Source organism: Nilaparvata lugens, chromosome 6, assembly GCF_014356525.2.
Source record: "Nilaparvata lugens isolate BPH chromosome 6, ASM1435652v1, whole genome shotgun sequence".
NCBI classification, from domain to species: domain Eukaryota; kingdom Metazoa; phylum Arthropoda; class Insecta; order Hemiptera; family Delphacidae; genus Nilaparvata; species Nilaparvata lugens.
In genome coordinates, this window is record NC_052509.1 from 59,922,993 (window position 1) to 59,935,938 (window position 12,946).

Below are 12,946 nucleotides of genomic sequence, written 5' to 3' on the forward strand. Positions count from 1 at the left end.
TCGATTGAAGGATTCCAGACAGGAAACTCCGTAAGTTTAACATGAGCGCTTGAATACTCACTAGAAATTAGAGAAATGCTGGCCGGTTAGAACGGCAACTTCGCAGCCGTTGTATCCCTACCTCTGTTTATTTCATTTCATTTTATTTATTCATAGACAATAGATACAATAATAATAAGAGGAGATAATGATTGATTTACTGTATATCAATTTGACAATCCACAGTTCAAGTGGGAAAATGCATCCTTGAAAATTTATTTCGCTCTGGAAACTTGTAGTAGAATCCAAATAGGAAAACTTCGAAAATGTTAGGATCAGACTGTTTTTCGAAAGAGTTGAATATTTTACATTTTGAAAATCTACAGTATTTTACAGTATTTGTACAGACATTTTTCTCAAGCAACAATGAGATAATCACCTCCAAGTTATTCCATGGAAATAGCTCTTCTGAAAAAAATGCGTAATAAATGATATGTTTTAAACTGTATCAAACGCCAAATAGTGTTTAAACTAACGCAAAATAGTGTTTAAACAAACGCCAAATAGATATTGGCCTTAGATATTGTGAATATATTCCTATAGGCTACACTGTATTAGAATAGAATAGAAAAAACGTTTATTGAACCAAATAATCTACTTTGAGCAAATCTTAGAGAGGCTGCTAGACAAAGTATCATGATACCGTAATACAAAACATGTGAATTCAATAAATGTAATTACTAGAATTAACACGATGTTGAACAGATATGTTGTGGAATTTCTCCACATTAATATGGAATAAAAACGATATTGTCAGTTCCACATAAATCCACAATTCCACAACATCGTTTTTATTTCACCTTAAATGCAATTGCAGGGGCTATTTAAATCTTTACCAATATTATTTCACTAAAGTGATCGTAATCTGATGTTTATTTATTCATAAAAATCTGTTCCTGCAGGTGCAATCACACTAGATCTGAATCGCTTTCCAAGAGGAGCCAAGTCTTCGAAATTGTGCACACTCAGCATGCTGAAAACCGATGGATCCGTTCCAATGGTCAACATATTCAAACAAAAACGTGTCAAAGGGTGGTGGCCATTCTTCGTGAAAAAGGAGAACGATGAGATGGAGCTTACGGTGAGAGTAATACAAAAATATATTTTTTTAAATATTGATCATCTATTGCACGAAATGAATCAAGTAATTTTCATCATTGAATCAAATTCAATTAAATTCGACTCCCACCAGCGGTCAAAGACTTTTCTTTTGCTAGTGGTACCTGAAACAATTTTCAGTTTTTTAGTTCTGGGTAGTTAATTTTAATTTATTTTCTTGTGATAAGTGTTTGATTTATTAACCTTTGATTTGTTACATTGCTAAATTTTGGCAATAAAGAATTGATATTGAAAAAAAAATTCAATATTTAAAAATTCAATATAACATCAGACCAATCTCTTATTATGGATCGAAATAGTATCTTTCAATCACATTTGTCTATAATTGAACAATGAACACAATTTCTGAGAAATGTGAGCACATTTCTTAGTAGCCTACTGATCTGTATGTAATCTTATTGATTTTGTTACTGAAAAAGGTTGATTGCGAAGATAATATAGAGGAAATTATACATTTAGTATCTGTCCAACATTAATTGGAATTGAGAAGTAATTGATTTGAAATTAGGAAGAAGAAATTGAATATATCATCACATTAAAAGAAAATATAAGCTTACAGTTGATATCTCTCCAACATAAATTGGAATTGAGAAGTAATTAATTTGAAATTGGAAAGGAGAAATTGAATATATCATCACATTAAATTGAATATACACATTGAATCAAATCATTCACATTGAATATATTATTCTTCTATGGCCCATTTGCACAAAATCCGGTTGAATTTTAATCGTGCTTAATTTCACGAGAACCAATAAGGGAAAAGAAGGCATCTCTGATTAGTTCTCTTGAAATTAATTACGATTAAAATTCAACTGGCTTTTGTGCAACCGACACAATGACGACATATATAGTTTATATAGTGAGGTCCACGTTATAATGGCAGTGTTGGAAGATGGGAGAAAAGGGTTGCCAGATCTCAGCCTTGCCACCCAAACAGCTGATACTGGTATATCTCATCAATTTAACTGTTCATTATTGTTGAAAATAGTTAATCATATTTTATTTGTCAAGAAAATATATTTTTAAAGATGTACTAATAAATTTTCATAATTGAGATAAAGTATTTTGTCAATTACGGTAGTTGAATTTCTACATTGTTAATAACGATGTGGCAACATTGGAATGCGTGTAAAAGATAGCGCCATCTGCTTTGTTGAACGATAGACAAGGATAGCAACACCATTGCAAATCACACACTACCATTATAACGTGGACCTCACTATAGAACTTTCAATAGTAAAAATTCTGATACAGTGATTCAATCTCTTAAAATTTGAATAGAAAGAATGTTCAGTAACCGAATATTGTTTAATGAAACTTTCACATCGTATTCGTATGTCTTAACCAACGAAAGCTCCAATAAATTAACTTATTATACAATGAATTCGCTCATTTATCTAGAAAGTAATAGGCTTTTCTATTAGAATTCGATTCATATTTTTCAGGGAAAAGTGGAAGCTGAAATTCATTTATTGAGTCAAGAAGAGGCAGAGAAAAATCCTGCTGGTCAAGGAAGGAACGAGCCTGATCCACTCGACAAACCAAAGTAAGTCTATTTTGAAATCAAATTCAAACTTACAATGAAATCAAACTTACCTATTCTTTTATGAAAACATATAGAAGCATACGGGATATATGTCTATATATGTATATATATGAATTCATCAGATATTGATAAAAACGATTGATTGGAGAGAATATTGAGCTCTTTCAAATTATGTACATGAGTTATTTGCATGAGATGTTTGCGCAGAGAAATTTTGAATGAATTTTTTTTTTTTGATATCACTTGAAAATGGCATCAATGTTGAAACATGTTGTGATTGAATAATTCAATAAGGGTACTGAGATTTTTTATTTTTCTTTCTATTTATTTTGAATGAAGTATGATGATTTTAGGAATAATTCTACCACGAAAATTTAATGATCCATTATTTTATTCTTCCATGAGAGCAAATATAAATAGAATAAATATCTTAAAATTCTATCAGGCATAATTATAATGAATGGTTAGAGAAAATTGAGCTTTTTCAAAGTATGCACATGAGATGTTTGTGCAAAGAAATAGAATAAAATGTTGAATGAAGTGTGATTTTAAAAATAATATTATACCACGATAATTGATTGATCTGATATTTATTGACATATTTTTCCAGTCGACCTGATGCATCGTTTATGTGGTTTCTTAACCCTCTGAAATCGATCCGTTACATCGTCTGGCACAATTACAAATGGCGAATTCTCAAGTTCTTCATCATCATGGGACTGATATTCCTGTGTCTTCTCTTCTTCTACTCAATACCTGGCTACACTGTCAAGAAAATCTTGGGAGCTTAGAAATCACAATCAAAAAGAAACCCCCGCATTTATATAGGCCTAGTATAAAGCACTGTTGAAATCATAGTTTAGGAGATCATTCCAATCAAATTGCTCTGTAAGATTCCTGAGCTGGAAGGAACAATAAGTGAGAATACGCATTAAATACAAAAAATACTGTTTAATATTGTTGATGAGATTTTTAGAGATTATTTTCTCATTCATAGATTGTAAGTTGAATAGTAAGCTACACAAATTGAAGCTTAATGAAATTATGAATTAAATGAGGCTCTTGTAAATATAAATTTAAATAAAACTATGATAAATATTTATAAAATAGTGAACTTATACAAAGATTGTACAATCGAATGAATAATTGATTTTAATCAATCAAAAAAACTCTAGTATGGATAGATCCATAGATATAGTTCCTCAAAATTTTGATTATCAGATCATGAATAATAAATTACTGGTATAGTTTTCAATCGTGTTACTGAGGGCCATAAGTACAACGTATAATTATATTAAGGAAAACATGATAAATTAGCCAACGAATATTGCAAATTAGAACCTATATTTTCTATCGGATTGCCAAAAATGCATCAAAAATTGAAAAATGAATATGGCCATGTTGATTTAATGACCATATCCAGTGAGAGGCTTTTCATATCAGATATTGTTATAACACAGTTCAGCACTCGCGCTTATTTCAAGGGTATTATTATTCAAGCATAATGATTATCATACAATATTTTAGAAGCTGTTTAAAATTATTCGGAAATTGAATAATGTAGGAATTTTTTTTTATAAATAATTTGAACAATAAATTTAGCATTAGAATAATCTAGACTATTACTTGATCATGGTTCATGATATTGAGATCTCTAGTTGAAATTGATAATCCAGTATGATAGTTATTGAATGAAATGTGTAACCTGATAATGATAGGGTAATAATGAAATTATTTTTGCTCTGTGCATTTATATAATGAGTAATGCGTACATATCACATCACATATAGAGCTATAATCAGTATATTATCCATAACAGTACTCTTATTCAACATTATAGTTTTATTTGTAAAATTATATTATATTTTCAGTTGTGCAATTCACGCGCAGTGTACAATAATTGAGTAATAATAATTATATATTGACGATGGTAATAAAACTTGGCATATTTTTTACATAATTCATTTATGTAGGGTAGGTACTCGAGTTGGATTATAACTGATAATCAGGAGTAGTATATTCATATTCTATATTTTGTTTGAATGTTGGATGTTCCAGGAAATTGATCTATTCTGGTGTTTATTTGACAAATTATAATATTTACATAAAATCCCATTCTGTCTTTCATCATTCACAATGACTGTTTTCGCCTTGTAAAAATCATTTTCCTTGATACAACTTTCAATTCAAAATCTATAGTTTGTAGGCTAGATATACACTGTTTGCCTATGTAATATTTCCTTTATTGATTCCATGTTTCTCAAACCATCTTTTCTGAACAGAAATTTACTATAGTTAATACTGTTGAAAGAAAATTCATTCCATTACTGTACATAACCATAGAGAAACATTAGCATAAGTAGATATCCCATGGTATAGGGCGCTTATGTCGCAGCTTTTACTGTTATCTCAAGCCGATTACTGTTGATTATTGTCGAATTATACTGTTTTGTTGGGGTGAGAGTGTATGAACGGCACAATATGAGAGACTACCAGTGTCACACAGCTTCATGGGAAAGAATTACGTACATGAACTATCTGCTTGAGATAACAGTAAAAGCTGCGACATAAACACCCTATACCATGGGATATCTACTTATGCTATTATTTCTCTATGACATAACTTAGTATTATTATAAAAAATGAATAAAATATATTAAGGATCTTATTCGTGATATATTTATGTAAATTTTGTAACTAAGATCCAATATACAGTAATAATTAAATGAATTGAATAATATCAACAATAAATCTCACTCTGTACATTAGTAAATTCTAGTGAATCAAATGAAATCGCATTATATGTGTCTGCTAATTTGGATTTACTAATTCGCCTTCACCTTATAATAATTAGAATATTTTAAAATATAGGTGAATTTACCATTATGCTCTTAGAATAGAGAATTTATCGAAATCATATTAGATTAGAATTCTTCATAACTACAACAATAATTATTTCAATGATATTCAATGAAACGAAATAATGATTTCTCATTTCTATATGCGAGCTTCAACATAACTACCAATGATTTCAATGATATACGTTATTTTTCACAATAATTCCATTAGTTGGGAAATGTAACACAACTATTGTCATATAACTATGTAGTTGAATGCCTAAGACTATAACACCACTTATATTATAACCATGTGGAGCAGGACTCTTCTTTGTGATGCTGAATTAAATAATATTGTATAATAATACTATTTATTAATATCATGTAAATAATATCTAGAACTCGATGTGTGTGAGCTACAAGAATTATTGTAAATTACTGAGAGAATATTGAAGTGATATAATTGTATAAAACTAATGAGGAGCATTGTAAATAGTCAAATAAAATATTTAGAAATTAGAAAACCTGATTTTGATTTATTTCTAACATCGTGCACCATAATTTTTGAAAGCTCAACCGGTCTAATTGAAGACAATACTATTCACATCCATTGGAATAAAATGAAAAGAGCATATACAGCACCCTTTCATATTTATTGGTGTAATAATAGTAGTAGTTCTACCGGTATATAGAAATAGAAAAAGTTGATATTTTCACTTATATTCTGTCGAAACTCATACTAAAAATTCTCTAACTCATTTATTCCTAAATATAAAACCGTTTTTTCTACATTCATAGGAAATGTTTTCCAAAAACAATAAACTTTGAGAAAATGAGATGACATCGTTTAGAAGTTATTAATGAAAAAATTGAGGAGACTACGATATTTCTCGCTTTGAGATATTCGATATTGAGATTGGAAACCCAGCAGTTGAATTTGATTGTTACTCTCTGTATAGAGATGCCCTGGAGGTGTGCCCTGATAATGGTATGATAGCCATCCCCCTGTGAAGGGAAAGACTGCTCTAACACACTGTCTGGTGGCAGAATTTGTAATCAGAGAAAAAGATAGGGGTGCACAATCTAGCGTCAAAAGTTGTATCTAGAATTCCACAGGAATAGACATGACGTTGTCAAATTACATGATAATCAAAAAAGACCAAATCATTCATTTATTGTTGTAGATAATGAATTATTACACCAACCATCAGTGTGAAAGTTGATGGAATATTCATATAATTAAAAATTTAGTTTAGTCATTAGTTTTGAAGTGTAAATTGGACTTTTTGAAGTCAAAAGTGAAATCCAACCTCATTCTTTTTTGAAACTTTTATTTGTAAAAATTCGGGAGAAGACAGTTTTGGGCTATGCCTGTTGTCTTTTCCCAATCATATTTTAATTATGATTTGTGATTGTGAATAAAATAAATAAATAATCAATTCCCAAACATTTGATGAAATTATTCATCATTATATTGCACATTGAGCATATTTTTATTATGGAGGATTACATAATATGTAAAACATCTCCGAGCTTTAAAGCTTTAAACGTTCAAAAAGATCTTGGATGGAATATAAGTTAGTAACTTCAATATATCCACCTCACTTATTTGTCGCTCATGATTATGTTTCTACACATTTATTCAACAGTTTTCAATGGCAACAGGTGTGAGCCAAAATACACTCTTCTAACACAAACAAAAATTACAAATTTAATAGGAACAAAATTTTCAAATATAAGGTATAAAGTTTAGAAAGAAAAACTCAATAGTAAAATAAGTGAAGATAATAGATGATGAAGCATGAGGGTAAAGATGGACCGGTAGTATAATTACTAGAGTGAGGTCCACTATAATCATTTTTCAGTCTTTAGCTACAAACGCCGTTCCACTAACAACCACTTTTTATCGTCAGTACAGGCGAAAAAGGCTTAATATACCGATATACCATGCTTAAAATAATAAATTTACTGTTTTAAATCTTCTTCAAAAGAGTTTTCGATAAATTATCCAGTTCTTAGTATTGAATTAGTAGCCTATTCAGATTGAAGTTCATAACCTCAATTCGTTTATGAGATTTAATTTTACAAAAAATGAATTGGTGTTTGACAATGACAAGATTTTTCCTATTCCTTAAGCTGTGTTCACACCAAAGTTAATATCAAAATGTTAATAACTTAATCCTTATAGAATATTCTATTAGATTAAACATAACTTATCATACACATGATTATTATATATGTATTTGTCAAGTTCCGTTCAATATACTGTAATAGAATCTATAAGGATTAAGTTATTAACATTTTGTTGCAAACTTTGATGTAAAAGCAGCTTTAAGCTACCTATGTAGTATAAATTCATTATTAGACAGCAATTTAATCTGTCAGCAATCATAATGTAGGCTACGTATGGAATAATATGGACCTAACATTTTTTTCTGATTTCTTAAACATGTGTGTCACTTTTCTAAGCCAGGTTCAATGTACGGTCGGCTACGAAGACCAGACCACGAACGAGAATTTGTAGAGCAAGTTACTCTATTAAAGAATAATATTTTGTTATTTAGATACCGTACCGTACATATGACTATAACATATAAAAAACTATTAATTATATACTAATATAATTATTCAGGTAGTGTACCGGTGAGTTAAGTAATTAAAGAAATATCTTCATCAGCCTACTAAAGATTAAAACATAGTGAGATGTACGGTACCGGTAGCAGTCTAACCAGGTTTTAAAATAACTAGGTATCAATTTGAAAAAATAGTTTGACAATAAAGTTTAATTGTAGACTATTGTATAACACTTACCTGATACTATTTGGATGATAACTCATTTTTCCCGCACTATTTTACACTGCAAACTACATTTCCACGACTAAAACTATATAGCTATTTAACAAATAACAGAAAAAAATGATCTCACTACACAGGACAGGGACAAACTGTCATTCCATGCCATGCCATGACAAATTCAAATTTTATTTTATTCATATTTCAAAACACAATATCGACATTGGCATCATCAAATTAAAATATCGATAGCACCAAGGTTTCGATACTTTAGATCAATACCCAGAATTGTCCCGATACTACAAAAGTATCGATACGAACTTAGTACTTGGTATCGGATCGGATCAAAACCAAAATATCGATACAACTTGAGCTTACTTTAGTATCTGAAGACAGTATGAAGAGGTAACGCTTGATAACATGATTTGTTCTAAACTTTCATCTGTGAAATTTCTTCAACCTTATTTTGTGATTTTTTCAATAATTTTGAGCAAGTGAATATCGCAACATCGATACAATCTATCAAGGTGTAGTATCACAACATAAATATCGATATAGAAAATAATAAGTATTGATACTTTTGTTTGAAGCAAAAGTATCGATACAATAAAACTATCGGTATCGGTCCTATCGGATCAACCCTATCGATACCCCATACCCATGCACATGGCTGTTGACGGAAGCAAATCAATATAACCTATAAATTCTAAACTAGAAGGAACATTGATTATTTGAAAATAATCTATGAAAAGTGATATATTTTGTGGTTTTTCTTGTTTAAGAATAATATTCAATACCTGAAAATGGTTGTGAAGTGTTAGAACTATTAGGGATATGTCATGAATTTGTAGTAATACAATTGTACAAGCCAAGTGAAATTTTGTTCCATGCGGTGACTAATTGCTAATTTAGAAATTTAATTTCTTATTTTATACCATGAAATTCATCTTACAAAATTCAATACATTCATCAAATGGCTCTAATAAACTCAGATTTGGAAAAATCTGTTCATTATTCCGGTCTCCCAATTTGGAACTTGAAACACCAGTTCTATTAGTTAACACAAAGGTAAGATGCTCTTACTACACTATACCTATTATTCAATGATATTCTACTACATAACATATCTTTTAAAGTTCATCAACGAAATTGTGAATAATAAAATAAATAATCTATATTTTGTTAATATTATTCTGTGTGGTCATGAAAGTTATTGATCCATTTAAATAGCATTGAATATTTACTTTTGATTTTGCTACTTCTGTTTCTTCTAGATTTTTATAGCTGTTTAACCTCTATACCTATTCGTATTTGTTTAAGGCATAATTTATTGAAAAATAAATAGAATTTCATTATCAAATTCAGAATACTTAATCGGCTAAACATAAACTTATAAAACTTCACTCATTTTCATTTCATTAAAAAGTTTGTTATTCTATGGATAGGCCTAATTAAATTTAATAGCTCAAGTACTGAAATTTTATGATTTTGTTTTTACAGGCAGCTTGGACTTCTTCCAGTCCTATCTGAAACAAAACTATGGCCACATCGAGATCGCGGTTTAGCAGCAGGTAAGGCGCTTTCATGCAATCCTCTTATAATATAATTTCTATCACATACCGTAATAACGATTAGTGATAGTAGTCACATTGTATAAATAATTTACCATATTCTGCTGCTATTTTTTGTAGATACTGTGATAATTTACGCCAAGCTAAAAACTTGGAGCTTTTACATTAGAGTTGTCATTCAAAGTTTTTAACAAATTATGGCAATATGTTAAAATTACAGAAAAATTGCTTCCTCAACTTGTAAAAATCCCTCTATCTAACAGATTTTTGTTTTCCATACATTGTAAACACTGAGAAGGTTGGCAACAAAATTTTCCTTCATTACAAGTCCATGCAGACTATGCTTTCTTAGCGAAAATTTTGACAGCTCTTGTTGCTCTACATGTTTGAGAACAGCCAAATTTTTAAAGATAATCAACAAGTTTTTTATAGAAGAATCTGTGAAAACTTTGGTGTATAATATGCAGCTTTAAACCCATTGCATTTTGAAAACTTAAACCAAGCTACTCCACAATTGAAAGAAGTCTGTCTTTTCGTCAATACTAAAGAAGATACAGAGAAAAACATAGAAGACTTACAGTATAGAGAAATCTTTAAAACTGTGAAGACGAATAAATGTTAGGAAAATTTGTAACCTTTAATTTTTCTAGGATAGTCAGTATTTGATTAACATTGGTGTTGCTATCCTTTTGCCAGATTTTTTACAATGTTGAAATATGATCATAATTGTTAATTATTAACAAAATTTTCAATCTAATTATGCAAGTGTTATTTATTGAAAAGTAAATTCACTGATGAGTACAATAAATTGATTGTTCTAAAGAAGAATGAACAGTTACATAAGATATACTGGTATCAGCTATAAAAGGCAGAGAATCGGCAACGTTGTTCTTCTATATTACTCTACTGCCAATATAACGTGACCTCACTATAGACGCGTTTCTTCTATGTTATATGTGATCATAACATAATTGAGCTACTCTTCCGGTGTAATTTAATCAAGCTTCTGTAAGATTTTGTAGCCAAGCTTGAAGTTTCTTCAAAAGACAACTTCAAAAAAGTGGCACTGATACAGCCTGTTTGAGAGTGATTATAACATATGAAATTAAGAACTACAATGTATTTTGAAAGCACCACTGTATATAGACTGCACTACTTGTAATTATAACATAATGCTTAGTAGACCTACCTTATGGAAGTCAATCATGTTCATTACTTAATGATGTTTTAATATCATTGTTTTCTTTATGTTACAGAAGTCACCACAGAGGGTCATGTGTGGACTAATGATGCAACAAAAGTGAATTTATTTGGGATTAAAAGTTAAAGACCGTTATGCAACCGGTGATAATCTTGTATTAAAGGAAGTTCTTATTAGCAAGCACAAGTTATGAAGTTGGTAAAGGCTATTATTATAAATTACATCAAATGACTTTTGTTGCTGCAAGAGTGTCGACCATGTTCATCTACTGAAGCTGCAATGACATCCACTATCTCATAGAATGTTCTATGAGCAGTACTTTAGAACAATTATATCTGTCATCAGCAGCTAAGAATGTCTCTGGTTTGCTCAACATCCAACTGTAAAAAGTATTTCTCCTCAAGAGGTATTTTTATATTTGCAGGCTGATTAATTCTCCTTCCTATAACTTCTAAGAGCACCTAAAAATGTTGATGTTAATCTTTGTAAAATTGGAATTTAATAAAAAAAAAAACAAACATCCACCAATTTTCGATTTGAAATACACCATGTTTGGTTTTTCGTATGGCTATATCTTACAGTACCTCTATTATACGCTCATGGCCCGCCGCAAAGTAGACCACGCTAATCCACGAAAAGCAACCTACGCCGTGGGATGTTTTGTAAACCATTGCTATAGAATTATTTATACTCATCAGCTGACAAGTGGATTATTCATTGCATTTGATAAATATGTGCTGGAGACAATTGAGGATCCCAGAAGTTTGGAAAGTGGCTACAGTCAAATCTCTTATCAAGAAGGGAGATATAGTCCAGTCACTATACAATGGTGCTTGCATTTTATATTGTAGTTCTGATCTTTTAATATATCGTTTGGATACATGTTAGAAGTCCAGAACCAATCTCTTCATGCAAAATTTCCTTGTGCTAGATACAGAGTGGCCCAAAAACCTCGTATTTTCAGTTCATTTTCCAGTTTTCAGCTATTTCTGCCAAATGCAGTAATCGGACGGAAAAATTTGCAGTAGCCTTTGTTTTAGAATATAAAATTATGAATAAAACGAGATCATTCGGAACTCTCTATCTCCGCAATAAGTTGGTACTGAGTTATGATTTTTCAAAAATGAGTGAAATTTGAAGAAGAAATCAATTCTGACGAATTTTAGTTTTTGATCAAAAATATCTTCCGATTGTTACCATTCAGTTATACTTATAATTCAAAGTCCCTCTGGGCGTATTTTTGTCCTCTACAATATAAGATCAGGTAGAGCGCTCTATCTCATATAGATTTCCAGGTACAAACTGACAACAATGTTCCTTGTATTGTGAAAAACACCTAATTTTCAGCTTCAAAAATCATCACCAACTACATTGTTTCATTCATAATTTCATAATCTGAAACAAAGGTTATAGCAAAGTTTTCCGTCCGATTACTGGATTGGGAGAAATAGCTGAAAACTGGGAAAATGAACTGAAAATGCGAGGTTTTTGGGCCACTCTGTATCTAGCACAAGGAAATTTCGCATGAAGAGATTGGTTTTGTACTTCTCTCATGTATCCAAATAATATATTTAAAAATCATAACTACAATTTAAATTACAAGCACACCTCATTTTCTATGTCTATACTGACTGGACTAAGAAATTCCTGTGACGACTATAGAGGAATCAGCTGGTAAACACTGCTTACAAAATCTATAGCATGATTATCACGGAAAGGATGCAGCCTATAATGGAAGTTGTCCTATAATGGAAGAGAAATGTGGCTTTACTTTTAAATACTACTTCACCAAGCCCTATTACCCTACTTCACCCTATACTTGAGAGGGGGGCGCATA

At 30.5% G+C, this 12,946-nt stretch overlaps 1 protein-coding gene across 1 annotated transcript; it reads left to right on the forward strand.

Annotated features, from left to right (window-relative positions):
* Nucleotides 1–931: 931 nt before the first annotated feature.
* Nucleotides 932–6,057, forward strand: LOC120352048 (otoferlin-like; the record flags this gene model as incomplete). Its single annotated transcript, XM_039431497.1, has 3 exons — nt 932–1,120; nt 2,607–2,707; nt 3,318–6,057. Coding segments are annotated over 3 exons (471 nt in total), but the record flags the coding sequence as incomplete, so codon positions are not given.
* Between the last annotated feature and the right edge of the window lie 6,889 nt (nt 6,058–12,946).